Raw genomic sequence first — 23,011 nt, forward strand, 5'->3', positions numbered from 1 at the left:
TGGGGTTTGGTTGTTTTCTTTTTAGGTATATTTAGTGCTTTTTATTTTATTGATTAATCAATAAGAAATTACTTTTTTGGTCTAAAAATTGGTTTTTAATTGTTTGTTTGTTGGTTTTGTGGGTTTTTGTTTTGTTTGTTTGTTTTGTGTGTGTTTTATTGGTCAATATATATAATAAGTTTTCCCAAGATGTTTTTTGTTGTTATTGACGCACCATTTACACCACATTATACTCACATAGAGTACGAAAGTAAATTGTTGTTTTTTTAAAAAGCATTAAATATATTCTATTAAGTGGAAATTGGGTTTTTGTGTTTGTTTGGAATAGAGTGAAAGAGTTCTACAATTTTATCGAAAATTCAACATTCATACGATAGAGAGAAGGAAAGAGTTCCGCAGTCATTCAAGGATAACCGTCCACCCCCCAATCATTTTTAAAGGGGTGGGGCAGAAATCCTTTACACATTCACAATAGAAATTTTGCTTTTTACCTTAGCTTCGCGTATGAGACGTCCTCCAGCCACGTTGACATTTTCGATTTTCGGTTTTCGTTCGATTGCAGCTCCAAGTAGTTTCTAAGGATTTTTTTCGATGTTTTTTTTTTGTCGTTTCGTTGCGTTTTGTTTTTTTTTTTTTTTTTTTGCGAAAGTAGTACAAAATATTTGTGTTTTGATTTGTTTGTTTTGTTGTGTGTGAAATATTTGTTTTCAATATGGTGAAAAGTACAAAAAATTAGACAAAAATACATATACAATTAGTTTTGTTCAGAACTACGAATATTACATTAAAGCTAAAGATAAGGTGATATGTATATATAGATAATGGATATTTTGGTTGGTGCAAAAAACTACAAATACATATATTTTTGCAAAAGCTACTGACATTAAAAAATTTACAGTGATTGAGATTTTGTTGTACATATATGAGAAACGAGAATAAATTATGTGTAGGTGGACAGCCACTGAGATCGGTTTTTAAGGTATATACTTATGTATATGTACATATGTGTGTAGGTGGGGCATGTCAAAAAAGTTGTTTCTTTTTTCGGTTTGGGATTAGACAAAACAAGAACTACTGTAAAGAGATACGGCGGACAAGGGACTCAAGTTGTTTTGAGGGGACAAGTTAACAAATGAGAGAGAGGCAAAAAAAAAAAACACAAAAAGACACACATAAAATAATCATGTCCAACACCAGGTATATAAACCCATATAAAATAATAATATAATCAACTTTGGTAAACTACTTTTTGGACGTGTGTTTTGTTTGGTGGGGGGTGTGGGGCAACAAGAACTACTACAATATTTAACTATTTCACTACGCTTTTAAGAATATATACTTTTTTGTATTGCATTGAAGAGGGAATTGTTGTGTGGGAAAAATGGAGAAGAATTCTCTGTGTACTGTACAAGGGTTTTGTTTCATTTGGCTGACAAATTTGTAAGTTCTAAGACTATTTTATATATATTTGTAGGAATGATAATTGAATAATTACGTAAAGGAATTCGAAAAGGGGTTTTGGTTTTATATTTTGTTCTACTCACGTCTAATTCGTAAGCTGAAGTCGCTGTGGGCATGGCAGACAAACGTTCTGTGGTGCCATCCACCCATGATTCCTCGACTTGCACGCTCGACTGGAGATTCTTCATTAGCCCAATGGCTGTCTCGCATGATCGCATTCTGCAAAAGGTTGGTGTGAGTATTAAATTAAATTGAACTATAAACATGGAGAGAGCGGCCACCAGCAGCAGGTGGCTAACAGGTGAGGTGGCGGTTGTGACTTACCTTTCACCCAGCTGATTGCAGACCGCACTCCAACGTGTGTTTAGGCGCTCAACATTCGAATGCAGACGCTTCAGATCACCCAAAACTTTAGTGGGCACACCCATGCGTCCCAATTGATCGGCTGCATCATTCATCTTGTCCATTTGTGGCTGTTGCTGAGTGATTATATCCTGCATATGTGTTAGTTGTTTAAACACCTGTTGCAATCCCTCGGCAGTGGAGGGTAAGTCCTGATGTTTGGACAATTCATTTTCCAATTCGGAAATCACATGCTCATTATCGTCAAGGCCAGCAAGTGAAGCTTCCAAGAGCTTGAGACGATCCTTGTGCAGACCGCTCTGGGTATTGAGCTCCTTCCACAATTCCAACAAATTATCCAGGGATTTCTTCAGCACAGGCGTCTTTAGAGCAATGGTGCGGAAAGTTTCTTGCAGATGCTTCAATTCTGGTTCTAGCAAATGCAATCTACGCTCATAATCCGAATGAATTTCAAGCACATGCTCCAATGAGTCCAAATCACGTGGCAAGGGAGCCAAAATAATCTGATCCAATTCACGTGCCATATCTTCCAGTTTGCTCTTAATGGCTATGCATTCCTCCGTAAAGATGCGACTGGCCTGTTTGCTTTCCTCTGTAAACAAATGATGGAATGATTAGTTTTGATTGGATTTGAGATTCTTGAATTAGTCTAACCCCGGGTTTTGGAAGTCGCAAATAATTTCTTCATATTCGTGTTTGTTTGTTTACACTTTCAGTTTCAATTGAAGACTAAAACAAGCTTAGGCTTCCTGATTGCCATTACCCCGAAAAAAAAAAATAAAAACTTAAACCTTCATTTTTAATTTAATTAAAGTCTTTTGACAATTAAGAAACTTTTCCGACAGCTGGCCAACGGTCGCCAATTGATTAAATTCTATGCCCACCCACACTCACCTTCGGCTCGTGCACGCTTCTCGAACTCATCGAACAAACGGTTGACCTCGTCCATTTCGCGACGCAATCGTCGCAATTGTGGATCATTGGGATCGCCCTCGCTGAGCAATTTGTCAGCATCGTCGTTCAGAGCACGTCTTATGGCCGTACGCTGTTCGGGTCCCATGGCCAGGAATTGATCGAAATCCCATCCCTTGACAACACGAATTGTGGCAAAGATCATATTCTGACGCAAACGCAAGTGTTTCTTCTGCCACAAGGCCACGGAGCGATCAAAAAGACGCTTAAGACGTTCAGCTGCTTCGATAGCCTCCTGATCGGGTGGTGGCAAGAGCAGGCATGCACCGGGTATAGAACCCTCTTGTCCCTTTGAGGTACGCACACGCCATTTAACGCGTCCCGAGTTGTCCAGAAGGGTCACGGTTTCTCCCTTTTCAATTTGCAGTTGACCCTGCTGTTTGTAGGCGCAGATGGCCTGCACAGGACCTTGACGATTGACTGGTTGTCGTCGCTTATTCAACGGCACAATGGTCTGGGCAGTGCGCTGAAGTGTGGAAACTGTCTCGCCGAAGGCATTCAGTTCCTCACGCAAATCCTGCATGCCACGCAACAGAGACTCGCCCTGATCGAGACCAAAATCGGACTGCGAGAATTTGCTATTGAGTATTTCATCTCGCTTGGCCAGCCATTGTTCGGCGTCCTTGATTTCGGCAAAGAATTGATGATATTCTGTGGCATGCTTCAGATGCACCTCCAGACAGAGAGTCAATTGCAAAAGCCATGCCCATTGCTGCTGCAAAGCCGTCAAATGGGCTTCAATGCATTTGGCTGCAGGATGCTGCTGATTGAGTAAGGCCTCTCCGCGATCCAAGATGGTGGCAAAGTGCATTTCACGCTTTTCCAGTTCGGACATTAGGTTCTGTTAGAAATGGACAAGTAAGATAAGTTATTGGCATATAAATTATCGACAAATCATTAAAGTGCACTTGGTTGGTTTTTTTTTTTTGTACAATTTTGTTTTAATATTCGAATTCCAATCTTACCTCGTCGCCATTACCAAATGCACGCTTGTAATTATAAATTTTAGGAAACTTAACACTTAAAAATTAATGAAAGATCAGAGATACTCACCTCATAGTATCTGTGCACTGAGGGCAAATCGAGTTGTTTGTCCGCCCAGTCACGTGTAATTTCCACCTGTTCCTTCTCATTCAACCACTGTAATTCGGCCGATGCTTGGGTCAAGAAATGCTGCAATGAATCCAAATCGGAGAGACGCTTTGTCGAGGTGCTTAGCAACTCGGCATAGACCTTTTGCAATTGATTGAGACGCTGCTGATACAAATTCAATTCATCGCCAGAGAATTTCGTTTGTTGACGCTCATCATTGAGTATTTTGGAATGGAACTGATCAATAATCTTGTGCTCATGCTGTTGACGATCCAGTTCATCCTTGACCGATGGCAAATCACTGCCATAGTCAGCGGCTAGCAATTGTTTCTGTAAAAAATTACAAAACAAATTAGTTAATAATCTATCTAGGAAGAGATTCTGGAATGCTTACCAATTTATTTTGACACCATTCGATGTGCTCTTGCAGATCACGGAAATGGGGATTCGTGTCGATCTGACGGGATTCGACAACCATGCGCGTTTGACGCGTCACTGTTGTCTCATGGACGGGGTATTTTAAACCGGACAGTTTCTGTACCAGATTTGTATGGAAATTGGTGCGCAATTGAGCCCAGCGTTGGTGCAATTTGTTGACCTTCTTGTGTAGTTCACTAGCATGAGGATATCGTCCCTCGTTGAGCACATGGCAATCTTGATTCATGTCCTGTATGGGCTCCTCCAAATGACGTATTTCTGTTTCCAGAGCTTCGACAATGCTCTTGGCATCCATGGGATGTAATCGCTCAATGCGACGACCCTCCTCACTGATGCGTTTCTCCAGTTCGTCGAGTTTATGGTCCACATGTTTGATTTCTCGTTGCACTTTATCGGCCAAACGCTGCAGACGCTCCAATCTTTCAATCTCTTGCTGCAATATAACCTCACGATCTTGGAGGGCTGTATTCATGCGATACCAAGCCTTCTCGATGGCATCCGGCCTTAGGTCAGCTTCCACATCGACCTCACCCACGGTTTCAAAGTAACGCTCCAACTCTTTGTAGATCTGTATGAGCTTGGATTTTTCACGCTTGCGTGCGCTTACTTCCTCGCTGCGGAAACGCTGCAGATCACTCAATAGACGCTTCATCTCGATGAGAGTGGGCGGGAAAGAGCGCTCCTGCAAATAGGCGGTCTTCTCGCGGCACCAATAGATAAACTGTTGGGCCAAATCGCGATACTCATGGACGCGACGTTGTGACTCCATATCGAACAGAGGATGAATAGATGGTGGCTCTGGGAATACATCGTACAGCGACGAGATATATGTAATCAGAGACTTCTCATCGGGCTCATTGGTATCCACATCTGAAAAGGGGACAAACAATTCGATTACTTGTTGAAAAAAACAATATAATGATATAAAAAAGGATACTCACCCTCTGGATCCAAGAGACGTGTTACACCATACTCCTTTTCCACAATGTGGAACGCTGTCTCGAGGCGTTCGCGTGGTCGATCGTTCCTTGCCTTTCGCCAGTCAAGCAAGTCCGGTCGATTGCGATGCACCAAAGCCGAGAAGGCCAAGCCATCGCGCCACGATGATGTAAAATCATTGACACGCACACCCGGATACCGAGCAGTCGAGCGGCGGGCCCAGCGCAGCAAAGCCTCGCGAGCGGATACATTGTCTTCTTTGCCAATTACAATATCGGAGATCTAGAAAAAAACAGACGTTAAGTTAAAGATTTATAAACAAAATATATATAAAGAGTAGGTATTTCTATAAATGGTGAAAAACTGGGCAAAAATTCCTATGGTTACCCCAACCCCTGACATTTCCATGGTTACCTCTTTGCGCTGCATAGACGATGATTCAATGGCGGGCAAACCTCGCCGATATTCCAATTCAGAGCTACGTATCATTTTAGCAGGTGGCAATAGATCCTCAGCCGGCAATTGATTCTCCTCGGCACGACTGAGGGTTGTCACCTTGCGCACAATGTGCGTGGTGACTCGTCGATGGCCATTTGGAGCCCGTTGCGATGTCTTTGTGCTCTCTACACTCGAACCCAAGACTTCGGTGGAGATGCGTTTATTACGTGTCACCTGCTGATACGAAGAGCTCCCAACACTGCTGGCGGGCACCAACGCTCTGCCACCGTCCGAAGGTCGCCTGGCTCCACTTTCATCTTGGAAAGTTACAGTGCGCTCAAAATTCGTTCGCTCGTGGGGCACATTGCCCAGGGGATGGACCACACCAGCAGGATAATCAGTTATCACAGCCTCCACATGCCGTTCTCGTTTCGTTTCATGACGATAACGTAGATTGGAGTCATCGATCTGTGTGGTTATCGCCGGGCCTCGAGACATATGGATCACTTCGCTTCCGCTGCTAAGCACATCGCCTGCTCCTCCCACTCCTCCCGCACCATTTCGTGTTTGTCGCACCAATTGCTGAGTGCGTTTCAATGTCGATTGGGAGGAGCTCGAGTGTTGCATATTATCAAAATTCGTTTCGTTTTGCACTTTTATTCGTTTTATTTTGTTGTTTCTGTTTTCGTTTAGTCTCTTTTATCTATTTCATTCGTTGTTTATAATGGATTTTCGCAATATTTCGTTTGACTTGGATTTTCGTTTTTATTTTCTGCTATTTTGGTGCGTGATTTAAAAAAAAAAAAAACTAAGTTTAATTGTTCGTGCCCGCAGACAATTGAGTAAGTGAGCGCAATTTTTGTTGTTATTGCTGGCCCCGGCTTCGCAATTTGCGTTTAATTAAGCCAAAAGCTTAAAAAGCCGGCACCGGATGTCTTCTTGTTGTATATTCTATGCCAAGCCCGACCAACCAGTCAGCCATTGGCAATGCCCTAGACATTGGCATAGACCCCCGCTGTGGATAAAGTAAATTGGAGTACTGACTGAAGTTGGAGAAGGCGTTGGTAAGGGCAGGCAGCCACAGAGGCGCACACACTCAGAGAAGCGAATTATTTATTGTCTTGTTCATGTACACATAATTATCCCATCTGTCTGTCCGTCTGTCAGTCTGTCGGTCGCTCTCTATACCGTCTTGTATATGTTTGTAACTAAAAGTTCATGTTGTGGGGTGTTGCTGATTCATGGGCAGAAGCAACACCGTACACTGAGATTCCATGAGAGGTAAACACGCAAGCCTCATTTGCATGAGGAGGGGAACATTTTGGCATAGGAACGACGCAAAAAAAAAAGGCAAAGTACAATCGGTACATACATTTGTACATATGTTTACCGTTACTCAATGCAGGAAATGAGAACCAACAAATTTCTATAGTGGACGCCACAATTATAGCAAACAAAACAAAAAATACAACGCGTTTCTTTAAGCTTATCGACAGAAAATGAAAAATAATGATAAGCAAGGCCGCTCAGATAACACAATTTCTTTGTATTGTAGAAACAATTAAAAAGTAATTTATGTGGTCAAAAAAAAATGAAGCAAGTAAGTCGACTCGTCGACTTGGGTATACCATACACCAGGCGAAACAAATATTTCAAATTTCGAAAACCAAATGTATGTCTATTAAATTGTTTTTACATGTATCATAGTATGTGCTATCTCGCTCACTCTACGAACATACGAGCACTCTAGCGCCGCCACTAGCCAACGGCCAATTCTGGCCTTGTGGACTGCTTTGTAAAATACGTTCATACGCATATTTTGCATGTTTCTAGTCCGATTTCAATAAAATTCGGTAGTTTTGTAGAAATAGATAAGAATAATTAGTCTGCCGAATTTGAATGCGATAGTCAAAAATCTACAGGAGAAAATCGGTTTTTTCTTAAATATGGAGGCGGAAGTGGGCGTGGCAAAATATGAAAATAGATGTACCCTGCGCACATACTAAGCCAGTGTACATACTAAATTTGGTGACTTTAGCTTTGTTAGTTTTTGAGAAAATCAGTTTTGTTTAATTTGCGGGGGCGGAAGTGGGCGTGGCAAAATTTTTAAATAGCCAATATCTGCGCGTCTATCAAGCTAATCTGCATACCAAATTTGATGTCTCTAGCTGTTATACTTTTTAAGAAAAACAGTTTTATGTGATTCCTGGGGGCGTAAGGGGGCGTGGCAAAAAGTTTGAACAATCAGTTTTTGCGCGCTAACTAAACGGGTATACAAAATAAATTTGATGTCTCTAGCTGTTATACTTTTTAAGAAAAATAGTTTTATGTGATTCCTGGGGGCGTAAGGGGGCGTGGCCGAAATTCCAATTAACTCTGTACGCGTGCATAATACACGAGTATACATACCAAATTTGGTGGCTCTAGCTCTTATAGTCTCCGAGATCTGCGTGTTCATACGGACGGACGGACGGACGGACGGACGGACGGACGGACGGACGGACGGACGGACGGACGGACGGACGGACGGACAGACGGACATGGCTAGATCGACTCGGCTGTTCATCCTGATCAAGAATATATATACTTTATAGGGTCGGAGAAGCTTCCTTCTGCCTGTTACATACATTTTGGCGACTTTAATATACCATTTCACCCTATGGGTGTATGGTATAAAAACCAAAAACAAAAGAAATAAAAGAAGAAACTAACTACTTCAACAATTCCATTTTTAACTATGTTCTAATAATGAATTGTACTTTGCAAAGTTTTGATTAATTTGGTTAAAAATCTCATTCAGGAAGAGGAAATTTGCCATAAATATGACGATTGCTTCTAAAATAGAAATCTTTGGATAAAAACTATAAATTTCAAATTAGTTTTATTTTAAATGACACTAAGACTCACTATTACTAATAAACACTGCACTTAATAACATTTTAATCGCTTTTTATAACTTATTTAATGCATGTTGAGCATTTTGTTTCTCACTTCCATTCTTTGTGCAATCTATGAATGGATTTTCCTATCATAAAATAACGCCATTAATTCACTATTTCCACGAACTAAACAATCTTTATCACATACACATATATATGTAGGTGTGTGTGTGTCTGTGTGTACCTATATTTATTATTGAACTGTGAAATCTATATGGCTCAAGATCAGTAATAATACTCGTTAATGGTGGCATAACCAAAACATTCGCCCACTGGAAATAGCTGAAATTGGAGGTCTCTACGCCTGCGCGCCGCCGCGTTCAACAGCGTGACATGACCGACGCCTCACACACTCACATAATGTGTGTGTGTGTGTATCTATTTAACTAAAAATGCTAATTGCAACAAAAAACTAAACGATCTACGTTGTTTTTATGTGATTATGCCAAAAATAACAACACAAAAAATGAAAAAAAAAAATACCTTAGCTACCTGCCTCGTTGCCAGTTTAGAGTGTTTTCTTGTCTCACTAAGTGTGGAGGCGTCACTAAGAGGCGTTAATGTCTTGACATTTTCAATGACTTTGTAGCTCACAGATGCTGATGTTGCTGTTGCTTCTGCTTCTTTCCAACCATCTGGTTGTTGCCTATTTGGGGGATATTTTGGCTACCGTTTAATAGCAACAGCAACAAACATTTACTGACAATTTGCATTGGTCAAATATAAAGCCTTTGAACATCTGCACTTTCCGAGAAAGATTTGTTAAATAGAGAGGGGGACCATATATAAATTAAAATTAATAAAGAAGACGACTCTCTGACAGCAACAATAATAAACCACTTGAGGAGAGTTGGCGTTAAAAATTGCTAAATAAAATACGAGAACAACGAGACAAGCCACCAACAACAACACACCAACAGCAAACAAAAAAGCAAAGTTATTTCTAGTGCGCTGAACTGGAACTGAGCGATGACAAAGGCGGGGGAGAGTGGCCAGTGCACAGTGTTAAAGGGAGAGAAGGGGAAATCATGAGATGACTGCACGTCATTATTTTACAGCTACTTTATTTTTTCAGTAACGAAACGAAGCAAAATACTCGAGGAGACCCACTTTACTAAACGAAAACGATGATAATAAACTCGTCATAAAAATCTAATTAAAAGAGAATTGAAATTGAAATCGAAATCGTATCGAAACGAAATTGAATTCAATTGCAATACACAGATTGAAATCAATTAAAAAATTGGCGGCATTTAACAAACTGACTGACAGCGCAGCACAGCGCAAATGGGCAAACAGAGATCAATTTGTTTTTAGATGTTTGTTTGTGATCTAGCGATTTTTGATTTTTAATTTATGATTTTTCACTTGCACTAAATTCTCCGCACTGCAATACACACATAAGACCGCGCGCGGATGTTACGAAACGGATGGTAGGAAGGGGAAACGCGTCGTCGGTAGTGGAGCCAGCTCCTCGGGAGTTGAAAGTTCGTTTGTTCTTCCTCCTCTGGCTATATTTTTTTGTTTAAATGAATGTGATCTGTTCGTATATATGTGTTTGTTTGTGTATGTGTGTGTGTATATGTGTGTTTATGGCGGCGTCTCGACAACAACTAAAAGCGATCGGGCCAAGTTAAAATGCTTAAAGTATGGCTCTGACTGTGGCCAGGTGTCGTCGACGTCGACGTCGCAGTCACTGTTAGGCGCGCGAGAATAGAAAAAGGCAGAAAGAAGGCAAAGCGCCGCACGCATGGTGAAACAAAGTGGAATTGGCACACAAGCGTTGGCGTCGACAGAGGAGAGCAACAGCAGCAGCAGCGTCAAGCCTGACTTTTGCCCATGTGCTGACAGCTGGTACGTGTTGGCGTCGCTGAGTCGCTGCTCACGGCGACGTCTCTGCTATGCCCGTTATGGCTAGCTGGCTTCACCTGTGCATGCATGTGTGTGTGTGTGTGTGTTTGTTTGTTTGTTTGCGTGTGTGTATTCCACCTGATTCTTGCTACGGCGGCCCAACTCTTTGATGACGTATTTGCAACGAGGCAATACCATGGCAACGCCAACATCAACAGCGACGCCTACGCAGGAGAACAACAACAGCAACAAAAATTACACAACTTCTGCCAACTGTTGCCCCCTCCCCCTTCCAACCAGCCGACATTCTCTTCAGCTAAGTTCAATTCTTCTTCTTATTCTTCTTGTGGATAGACTACGTCATCCTCGTTAAAAGTACCAAAACCAAACCAAGACAAGACAAGCGAAGAAATAATAATAACAATAAGAATTTTTAAGAAGCAGGGGTCAAAAGGAACACACAAAAAATAAAGAAAAATAACCAACAACAAGTTTTGATTAAATTGTTGGCAAAATAAAAGAAACAAAAGACTGTCACATAAAACATTGAGTCAAAAGCAATTCAGAAATCCTCAAAAATAATCTAAATTCTACCATAACCAATTCCAATTTCAAATACATCAGATATAGAAAACGAATTGGAAACGAAATGTGCACAAAATGAAACCGAAATGAAAAAAAGATGTTCCGAAACATTAAACTTTAAATGTTCCTTTTTCATTTTTCGAAATACCGATACATAAAACAGTTTAACTCTTTGGATTTTTCCATCTGAGAGATGTTCAACAATTTAAATTTTAATATTTTCATATTAATATAGTTCTGTGTATTCCAAATTTCAAATCGAACTACCTTTTAGAAAATTAAAGCCTTTTCTTTGAAAGTATATTAAAAGTTTTTCAATGCCTTATTAAGACAGCTAAATATTTTATTATTTTTTCAGAATGTATGAAAATTTTTTTTTTTTGGGTCCCGTCTTCTCTTCAGTCTAAGTTTTTCTTTGCGATTCGCTGACTTTTGGTATTTTGGGTCTTTGGGTGAATTTTGTAAGTAATTTGCAATCTCATAACACATCACGACCGACCATCCAACCAACAAGTCATTAAACACACACAGAGTGACCCAAAAGAAGCAAAAATAACAAAAAAAAAAAAAAAAGGAAGAGGAAGAAAAAGAGAAACCCCAGAAAAGTAATGACCAACCCAAAAATGTCTAAGAAAATGCCAACAATGATTAGAAATAGTCGTAGTAGTAGATGTTGTAGTTGTTGGGAGGCAAAAAAAAAAATAAAGACAGCAGTGACAACAAGACAAAAAGCGATTCTCAACCAGTTCTCAATTATATTATACAACAATAAGCAACATCATCATCCAAAAATAGTAAGTATATATGAGAAAGTCAAATTACTTTTTATGCCAATTGATCGGTATTCTCTGCAGTTGAGTGGGTGCTGATATCTCTATAAATGTAACACTCTAAACGGAAATAGTTAGCTGGACACTCGACATGGGGTTAATTAGCATGCCACTAGAAGCGTATGCCCTATATGGACTAAAAGGTAGTAAGTGCATATAAGCTACAGCTGTTCCGGCACAGACGTGACGCGAGTGAACCACACTGACTGACAGTTAGTACAAGTAGTATATGTACTTGTAATTTGTATGAATTTTAGTATAGGTAATAAATACAGACAAGTTGTTGTCTCACCCACACATAAAACTCACTCACTCGCTCAAACTGCTGCAATGAATAGATTGTAGACACTCTCAGAGGGAACCCACACCCAAGTAAGGGCCTTCCTAATAACAGAATTGCAAATCTAATTAGCCAATGCATAATAGTAGAGGGGTGGCAAAGTCGAGAAGGGGTCGTCGTCTGTAGGGAAGTGAATATGCTCATTAATACGAATATGATGCAAGCCGTGTAAACAAAACGTCTGAGTGAGTGTGTACATTATGTTTGCACTTAAATATTTGTAATTTGAGTCAAGAATTTTGTGGCATATACACTACAAAATGTAACCAGTAGCTCGTAATGTAATGGAAGAAGCTAATACCGGAAGTTACCTCACAAGCAACGAAGATTCTATACCCTATTCAAAAAGGTAATTAGGAAATATGCTCTAACTAATCTCTTGTTTTTAAAGTAATTACATTTTGATGAACTGGATTCTGCAAATGTTGTAGAATAGAATTTTGTTTGAATTTTATATTTAGTAAAGTTTTTCAACATCGGCAGCTTTGTTATATAATAACATTAATTAGCATATTGAATTTGCTCTTCAAACCGATTCCAGCTTGTTTAAACTAAAACTCAAGTAGAGATTGATAGCTTTCAAATATTGATTGATTGATTAATTAATTTACTTTACTCGGATATTCAAAATTAATAGATTTTTTATTTTAGAATTTTATTATTATCGACAGACAGATAGAAACTTTGTATTTGTAAACTGACTTCCCTATTTAATTTCTATTTATATTATATCTACTAAATAGAAGAAGAATGAAAGTTGCCAATAGTTTCTATTTTCAGCTGTGTGGCAAGTATAACAGACTAAAATACAATTGAATTCAAAACTAATATAATGCACATTCAAAAATATATATATTCTAGATCAATTGTGACATAAGTGTGGGTCTGTCAAGGCATACCAAATAGGTATGGACCAGCATTCCTTTCGCTGTGTGGGCTCGTCGTCATCGTTGTCATTCTCAATCGCAATGTTTATTTAGCTGCACACTTCAAAAAATTATATATGTATGTATATATATATTCGTATATCTGACTATTTTAGTATATTTAATGGATTCTATTTACTTTCATTCACATTAATTATATGTCATTTGAAACACGTTTACACTTGTAAACGCTTTTCGAGTGCACATATGATCCAAAGTAAATTTTTCAGTGTTTGTGTGTGTTTTGTTTGTCTTAACTTATATAGACAGCTTTGGCATTTGCATATGTATGTGACAGTAAGTGTTAGCCAAAGTGTGTGTGGTTGTGTGTGTGTGTATGATGGAATGTTTTGCGTGGCTGGCTAACTTGTTTCCATATTTGTGCAAAGCTGCTATCGATTTTCAATTTATTAATGAAACAAAACAGCAACAACAGCTATAACAACAACAAGAACAACAGGCTACAACAGATTAGAAGATCGAAATATTATGACCATTTGCTATAGATAGATACATTAGACATTTGATCCCCCCACACATAAAAACGAAAATTCAGTCATCAATGTCATAAATTTAGACAAATAAGTGCATTTGGTTTGGTTTAAGTTGGCATGCCTTGGCGGCAGCAAGTTCGTTGCTTACGTTGAAGTCTTTCGTTTTTTTTTTTATCGAGTACGTGATTCGGTTGGTCAGAAGAACAGAAAAAAGAACAAGTATCGCTGATGTCATGGGTAGGGCAATAACAAACAAAACAGTTAACAAAACAAAAATAAAAAACCATATTTGTTTTTTTTGTTTATTATAAGTCACTTTGACTCACCCACCCCCCTCTAGACCACCCTTATACTACCACAGCCACTGCTTTGCCATTGACTTTATTGTAACACACATACCGAAACGTATTATAATAAATCAAAAGTCACTTTGACTTAAGGTTCGACATTCGAATGATGACGTGAGAATTGTCTTTTGCTCGGTTCCATTGTGCTTTCTTTCGAAGCGGTTCTACCTGGTTATGCCATTTTGACCAAATATAAATGCCAACCACACACACCACACACACTCAGACAAACACACTACTCTTTGAGTTCTCTTCTGAAAAAATGGCAAATTGTTCGGAAAATTATCCGATCGGATCAGTTAGTTCATAATGAAAACGTTTGTTTGTCCCGTAATTCGTCATAGATTTCACAGAGATTTTGCTTGCTAGTTTTGCATAGCCTCGAGTATTAAGCAATTTATTATTTAAACGATACAAAAAAAAAGCAACAAAATTAAGCTGCTTAGGGAAGTGTTTGGAGGTCAAGTGAGGATGAGAGTAAGTGAGAAAGAGAGAAGAGGAGAGCAAGGTAAGGTGACGTTACTTATTATAAATGGTTAATTACGATCAATTTGATAATCAAATTACTTAAACAACATTTTAGTTGCAATATCTCTTGTCAATCTTGAATGTATTTTGTTTTAAATGTGCCAAAAGTGTACTAAAAGACTAATAAAACAGCTATAAATGCGTACTTAAAGTCTACTAAAGGTGTATTAACACTCTATTTCAATGTACTTTAAGTTAAATAACACTTGATTTTTGACTATATGCAGTTGTACTATAAATGTAAAGGTTTACTTTGGTTTATTCTCTACTATAAGTGTTTTAACGCCTACTAAAGCTGTTCTAAATATGTGCTAAAAGTGAAATAAACTCTGAAAATAGATAAAATGCATCTCCCACCTGTTTTATTTAAATGAAAAACTTTTATGTAGATCTATATTAGTTAAAACTGAACAAAAAATGTGTCATTTAAATATGAGCTAAGCAACCATATGGCCCTTCTGCTATTTAAGTGTCGATAGATATTTCGAGAAATATTTGTATTAATGCTGATCTAAGGAATGTCAGAGAAATCACTTAATGGCAATATCTCCCACAGTCTGTATTATACAATTACAGTCATCAATAATAAATTCGTCTAGCTATCAGCAGATGTTAATTTTTGTAAATATATCATTATTTGTACAATTGTTTTTTCCTTTACTCTTTTCTTTGCTTAGAAAACACACCCTGATATGATTTTAACTTAAAAAGTTATTAACGTTCCTTTTGGGTGATTATGTCAGTGAGTGCTCTCATTATATAGTCATCCGATATGCATATATTTTGGCATCATCATTTAATACAAAAGAAAGAAACTGCATACCAAGCGAACTGTGAAAGTTATATGTTACACTTGAGCGATCTTTATAAGATTTGGCAATATCCTACGGAAACATATATTTTGTGCTCTAAACTCTTAACAAGACATATCTTTTATCTTTATAATGACAATAGTTGTAATACTGAATAACTTTTCTGATGAAAATATTAATTTCTCGCATGAATTTTTCTATTTTAAATGATTCCATCTGCGGTGTATGAATATATTATTTATTGACTGTATCGTATCGTTTGGTATTCCCTATATAATTGTTTCATAGATCAAATCGATTTGCTTGCACAATTTATAACTTAATTATAAGGCTAGATAGTAGCCAGAGGCAGCTACTGATGTCGAGATGCTGTTGCTGCTGCTTTTGGCAAATTGCTAATAATTTATTTCCCCTGCTGCTGAGATAATCAGATTGTTATTGTTAATATGCATTTTTTGTTCAAATTTCCCCCCACCACTTTGACCTACAAAAAAAAAAAAAAAATTGCAGCTTGGGAATTATGTCATAATCTGTTCTGAGGTTGAGTTATATAAAAAACAAAATAACGAAAACATTTAATTTGAAATGCCAATTGAGAAAAATATCCTTTTAAGTCAGCTCGGCAGTCAACAAAAATTTGCATTTTGTATTGTCGATCAGATCGGAATGACATCATTTTGTTTCTTCAAACACCCGCAACAATTGCAATATATTTATATATGTATACGGAGAGATCTGTGTACATATATATGCATAAATCCTTGATCAGACAATTGCGCGTTGCCAAGACAAGAAATAATAATAAATAACATGCGATTGAGTTTCACAGTTTGCAGCATTGTCAAGTGATTTACAATTCGTTCGCCTCAATTGAATTGAGCGCCATCCAGCCAGATAGTCAGTCTCTCATGGTCGTGTCGTCGAATCGCAGTCGTCGTCGGCGTCGTGGACTGGCAGCATCATTGAGCATTTATGTGAGCCATCGATCAAGTTGCAACGGCATGCGCCGGCGCAAATTACGAAATAACCACCAAGTGCAGTACCACCGAGTTGTTGTTGTTGTCGATGATCATGATGTGGCGGTAGTAAGGAGGCGATTGACACACATAGACATACCGAGGAGACCAATCTGGGCGGAAACGACGACACTGGCCGGCTAAATGACCAACTGACTAGCTGGATGACTAAGCTCACATTGTTGAATGATAAGTGGGGAGTTTTTGTTACTTTTGTTGTTATGTGTAGTCACACAATGACTATACGAGTATTTCCAATGAAATCAAATAAATTGAACATTTTTTTTAAGCGAATCCAATTCAAGAAGAAATTTTTATGACATAATCGAGACGAGTAAAAATAAATTTTCTCTTTATATCATAATGTCATCAAAAGTTTCCTGAACTTTAAGATCATAGACAGGATCGAGGATCGTTTTTTTTACAACAATCCAAATTCTAAGTTTTTGAAAAAGAATTTGAATGGGAAATATGAAGAAGAAGCTATCCCCTGCAAGATATTTCTCATACTTCGATACTTTTATGGTCGATATTAAAAAAAAAGAACTAATTTTCTAAGCTCCGATACTTTTCATATCGATTTAAAGATATTGGTACTTTGTTGTCGATAAGTAATATATTAAGATATCAGAGCAAAAATCAATGCTTTTTTATTTTTTTGCCAATAAAGAACAATTATTCGGCTTTAGATTTTTAAATCGAAATCATGACTTGCAGAACGAAGAATATTCAAGTGAAAAACCCTAGGGACAACGCCATATGGCGGGAATATTGTTGAATGAGCTGCCTGGGGATAAATCCCCCTAACATCATTCATTCCATTTAACCATTAATTGACTTTCATTACTTCCCCAAGCCCCAGCTGGTGATCTCAATGCACATTTTTAGATCCATTGTGGAGGGAGAATGCTTGTCATTTGAGGCTACTTTCATTTTAGTTATTGAATTGTCCGTTCGTCTGGATCGCGAAGGCGATTGCAAAGTAGAAACAGGCCTTTCCAGTAGCTTTTATACATATTGTGTGTGCACACACCATTGTGGTGTAGGTGGGCACCAACTGGTTCATTCGAGATGGCGGAGCTCAGCGGCCTTGCTCAGCAGTTGACGAACTGTAACAGCCAACAACGAACCGACCGACCGACCGACCAACTGATCAATATGTGTGTCAGGCATTGCGACGAGATGGCGATGGCGATGACAGACGGTTGGAGCAATGCGGGGCGACGGGGCCACAATGAAGAGAAGGCAAGCTGGTTACCTTAAAAGGTAGCTGGTGCTGCTGCTGCTGCCGCTGAGACCCGTTCGCCAAAATCAGACAAGAAACAGAGCAAACAAGATGCTGGTAGTTATAGCGTGTCAATACTGTAACTCGGTATGTATGCTTGTGTGGGCCGCCGTTGCTGCCGCTCAATGAATTGAACTCACTCGCGCCCAAATGAAAACGAAAACACATAGTTTTTGTAACAAGCTCTCCAAAATGAAAAATGGGCGGCCATTTTATTCACGAGGGTCATCCGTGGGCGATAACTTAAAAATGACTTTGAAACACACGCCCACAGTTTTGCTCCAGTTTTTCACCAAATGACAAATAGTAAAATAAAAGAAGTACTCACCTGGAAATGCAATATTATGGTCCAGATCAAACCCAATGTTAATTTGGGATTTCCATCAACAATATCCTCGGCGCGTATATTAACCAATTTGATCTTTTTATAGCGCAGAAAATCCAATGCCATTTGTGCATTTTGAAGCATATGGAAACGCATTTTACCTTTCTCACGTGGCTAAACAGAAATAGAGACAAAGACAATCAGTTAAAAAGAGAGAGAAGGAGAGAGAGAGTGTGACAAAACTATCAATTGGCAATTGTTGTTCAATTTTATATTGAAAATGCCACTTACCAGGTGTTCGCCAGATAGCACCTCCAAGAGTGAAAGTAAATTGTGACCATCGCGCAAATCTTCAAATAAATCCACCACACGACGATTGGCCTAAACATTTTTGGGGGAGAAGGAGTAAGAAAAAACGTAAATGAATAAGACGAATGTCTGGCTAAGACCCAAAGTAAAAGGTAAGCTGCATAACGAAAGTGAAGATGAGTGAGGCCAACAGCATACAATACATGCACATCGAAATAAAAAAAGTCATTACATTGGTGTAAGTGAGTTGTAAGTATGTTGTTGGGCAAGTAGTTGACACAACTTCGAAAAAAAACAAAACCAAAAACAAAGAAAATCCTTTCAACAAACATGCTTTAAAATGAAAATTAATAGAAAAAACTTGTACTAAGCAGCAACTGTTCAAAAAAAAGTTTTATTGCTTTGCAAATTTAACAAAAAATATCTAAGAAATAATATTTATGACAAAATTGAAGGCTATGGAAATTGCTGTTCATAAATTAAACTTACAGACTGTGAACAACAGGGAATGCCATTTGTGGTTACACAAACATGTAACATTGTATAAGTCTGCAGAAGAGTTACAAGAATTGTATTTAACAAACTTTGATTAGTTCAACTCCTAACTTTGACTTTGGCAAAAGTGTTTATATCTTTGCAAAAAGGTGCAATTTAGTTTTCAGGTGCATCTAAATGATAATATATGCAATCGCAATCAGTTCGAACTAACTTTGCAAATCAATTAAGCTAAAATCCTGAAACCTAAAACGAGTTTCTCAACAACGTTTAAACATTTAGTTTAATGTATATAAGAATAATTAGTTGTAATAAACCTTCTAGTGACTAATTAAGTTATGTTGTGCTTACTCGTTAATCTGTATCATCAATTTTCTAACTAACTTGTTTGCTAATTGGGTTCTAAAGTACAAACTAGCTAGTTCTAGGCTACAAAATCAAGTAGCTAATAAGTGTTTAAAATCTTTTCTTTACATTTTATTATTCAATAGATATTCTGTTTTTTGGATAAGTCTATAAATTTAGACTTTAATTACAAAAGCTATAAAGCAAGTTGATAATGAAAAGGAGTTTGCTTGTTTTTTTAAGTATTTAGCTTTAATTTCTGTAAATTCTGAACTTCTTTTCTTTACTTTTTCATATTGAATGAGGAAACTCTTATTGTTAATATTAAATCTATTTCACTATCTTGAATATAAATTAGCTTTAAACTAAGTAAATTCAAACTAAACACTTCAAACCTTATAAATAAATCGCTACTTTTTTGCAAAGATATAACTGGAGTGCCTTTCTTTGGAAAACAAAAAGAAATCAATGTGTATTAGGTTATACCTTGGCATACTTCCAATGCTGCTTACATATAATAGAGGAGAAGAACAAGACACAAAAGAAACAAATTTGAGTTTTTGATTTTAGGTTGAGGGGAAGACATTTAATTTCTCATATATGGTTATGATTTCAGATGAATAAAATTCACTGATTATTTGCATAATCGCTTTATTTTCCTTTCTTTTACTTTATATAGTAGGCAATATGTATATGAGGGAAGTGTACTCACCTTTTTAAGATGTTTGTTAACCCATTTTGTGAAAGTCTTCTTTTGAATGGCATCGCGTTCGTCTAAATGATTTGGTTTTTTGTGAGAAAGAAGTTAGAAGAGGAAAATGTTAATATATTTTTCATTTGATTATGATAATTAGTAACAATAATTATGCTTTCAGGTTTATGCCACAAAAACAGAGTAAAAGATGGGGATATGGGCTGGAAGAGAGGGGGGAGAAAGACCTTGATAAATTGTTTCAACTTGAAAAAAAAAACAAATTCTCTCTTATTAAACGCCCACTGTAAATGTGTCAATGGCAATCAAAAATCAAAAAAAAAATGTTGCGGGCGTTGAATATGATCGGGGAAAAATATATTACCGTATACAGAAATATTAATTGGTAATTTAAATAGATTTAAACAATAGCAATGACAAATAGAAACAAAAGAGTCGTGTAGACAGACGGACGGACGTACGAAGAGAAAACTGGTTATTGTCAGGCAATTGACTTTGGTCAAAGGTTTTTTTTTTCAATTCGATAAAGTCAATTTATAACGAGAGACAGGGACAGCGACAGTGATGTGATGATGATAAGTGCGTTTTGATTTCCAACACTGACATGAGTGTATAAGCCATTTGCTAGTGAGGAACCCGTATCAGTAGATAATGGCTAATGGCTTTTCTACATATTCTTGTTTTTGTGGCATAAAACCCTTCAAAAGTTTAGTTTGATTTTTGTTAAACATTGAGCATAAGTTGTTAAACATTTGACGGCAATTAGTGCGAAACAAAAGCTGATAAACTGCAAAACTAACAAAACAATCAAATCATGCAAAAGCCCAGATAATACAGAGAGTGTAGCCAGGTTAAACCCCACAAGTGAATGACGACTTTAACAGACTCTTAATCTTATCAAGCGATATATAAACCATTTTTCATAGTAAATCAATAAACTTTAACGCCATTGACTGATATATATGTTTACTCGTAGACCTCCTCTATATAAACATGTCTGTGTATATTTATTTATGTATACATAAAAGTTCTTGGTCAGCATAATAATAATAATGCAATATAAACTGTATACAAACTGGATTGCTTTCAATTCCATGACAAAAATAAAGCAACAGTATGTCAAATCGAAGTTTTAATACCCTTATCAATTTTATAAAGAGAGTTTATAATTTGATGATGGCAAATTGGAAAAATAAAATGTCTCTAAGACAAAAACTTGAAAACTATTCTTAGTGAAAAAGAATCCTTGAATAGAATCACTTCAAAAATTAATGATCCCAGATTTCTCAATTTTACGTACAAATTGTTTGATTTCTTAAAGATTTGTCTAAATTTTTTACATTCTTAAAATGTATTAAGTCCAGTATTTTGGCTCAAAGTTTAAATGAAAATTAAAACGGCCCATTTTGGTAAGGGTATCCAAAAGGCAGGGGCGAGACAAGTTAGAAGTTAAAAAGCAAAACAAAAAACGCAAGTTAAAATAAGCAGATAAAGAAGACACTAAGAGACATGGAGAAAAAGAGAGAGGAGAGAATAGAGTAGAATCAGAGTAGAGAGAAGAGTATGTAGTAGCAACCTGTTTTGAGTTAATAACTGCATTGATATAACTTACTCTTCAATCTTTATCTCTCTTTCTGTCTCTCTCTCAATCTCTCGGTTTGTGTGTCTGTCCATATTTTCTCTCTATACTCCATATACACGTCATTTTTCTCTCTCTCTCTCTCTCTCTCTCTGTCAAGTTGAACTTAGAGCAAGATTCTGACTCATCTTTAAGCAATTTCCATTCATTCATGAAGTTTGCAGATTTTTCCTTTGCTTTATGCAAAAAAAACCAAAAATTTTCTTATTTTCCCAAAATAAAAGAAGGGCTTATCTAAGAGACATATGCACACAGAGGCAATTAAAGGTGTGCGGGCTACATACAACACAACTTCTGGCATTTTAATTGTATGTGTTAACACTATCTCGTTTCGTGTGTGTATGGGTGTTCGACATGAGCGCGTGATGATGTCACGTTCTAAGTTGAAATCGTTTCGAGGCGATTAAATGTTCATCGTTAAGTTATTGCTGTTTGCTTGTTGGTGGCGTTGGTGGTAAAGTTACCGACCAGCCAAACGACCTACCAAACGATCGCCTCTTATTTGATTTTTGTTAATGTTTATTTTTTGCATTTCGATTAGCACTCTTCATCGAAAAATATAGCACAAAAACAAGATTCTCTTGAAGGACGTTCAATCACCAGCGAAACACCAACAAACACTCCACACACACACAAACATTAAAACTAAATGTATATACATAGTAGTAATTTAGATAACAACAACGTACTCGACGTATTCTTTAAGTTAGGCAAGTCTCTAAATTTAGAATTCTTTAAGCCAGTTCTTAGCCTCTTGCACTCGTTTAGCAATGCAAAGAATTTTTTATTAATATTATAACATGGTGACAAATTTGTGTCAATTCGTTTGCATAAAACTCACATTACAAAACACACACACAAAAAAAAACATATCAAATATCAAAAACTCTATATTATTTATTAATAGCATAAACTGTAAACTTGTTTTCACCCCATACTTTAGGCAAATGAGTTCAAACGAAATTCGAGGAATTTAGCTTACTAATTTGTTGTTCTTCTGTCTGCTAATTGCCAACTCAACTCAAGTCGACTCAGCTTAAGTCAAACTGGCGACCAGTTTCAACATGTTGTTTAAATATTTAACTTGGACATTCCCCACTGAAGTGGTGATAGATATTATATGTATACACATACTTATCGATTGGAATTCACATTGGTAAGTAACCCTTCCTCAAGGTCAGGTTCAAAGAACCTCAGCAAAAAAATTTACGAAACCGAAAAGGGTGTGAAACTTATCCAAAAGGTCAGGGTCAATCTACAAGAAAAACTTCAAGCACCAGAAAGGTGTGTAAAACATCAATACATGTGTTTACTCAACCACAGAACAGTTGGTCAAGATAGTCAATAAATGTTCTGATTAGTTCTTGAAAACAGTTTTGGTAATCAAATACATACTTATATATGTATGTTTTCTTATATTTAATAACCTATATTAAAACGATTATCAAGCGTTTTAATTAAAAGTGCTATATGTAAGTCTGAAGTGTCTGAAGCCAAAGTTAAACTATAAACCAAATTTTCTTTGCATTG

The 23,011-nt window shown here is 37.2% G+C and overlaps 1 protein-coding gene across 1 annotated transcript in view; it reads right to left on the bottom strand.

The window, feature by feature from the left end:
- shot (dystonin-like protein short stop) overlaps positions 1-23,011 on the bottom strand; it is a 65,313-nt gene that overhangs the window by 36,528 nt on the left and 5,774 nt on the right. Inside the window, 11 exon segments of the mRNA XM_068291695.1 lie at positions 492-575; positions 1,545-1,680; positions 1,786-2,416; positions 2,719-3,637; positions 3,762-3,785; positions 3,850-4,218; positions 4,283-5,196; positions 5,268-5,547; positions 17,985-18,155; positions 18,273-18,362; positions 19,843-19,904. Of these exon segments, the coding sequence (XP_068147796.1) occupies positions 492-575; positions 1,545-1,680; positions 1,786-2,416; positions 2,719-3,637; positions 3,762-3,785; positions 3,850-4,218; positions 4,283-5,196; positions 5,268-5,547; positions 17,985-18,155; positions 18,273-18,362; positions 19,843-19,904 (3,680 nt within the window).

This window comes from Drosophila tropicalis, unplaced genomic scaffold (assembly GCF_018151085.1).
Source record: "Drosophila tropicalis isolate 14030-0801.00 unplaced genomic scaffold, ASM1815108v1 contig_593, whole genome shotgun sequence".
In the NCBI taxonomy this organism is placed as follows: Eukaryota; Metazoa; Arthropoda; class Insecta; order Diptera; family Drosophilidae; genus Drosophila; species Drosophila tropicalis.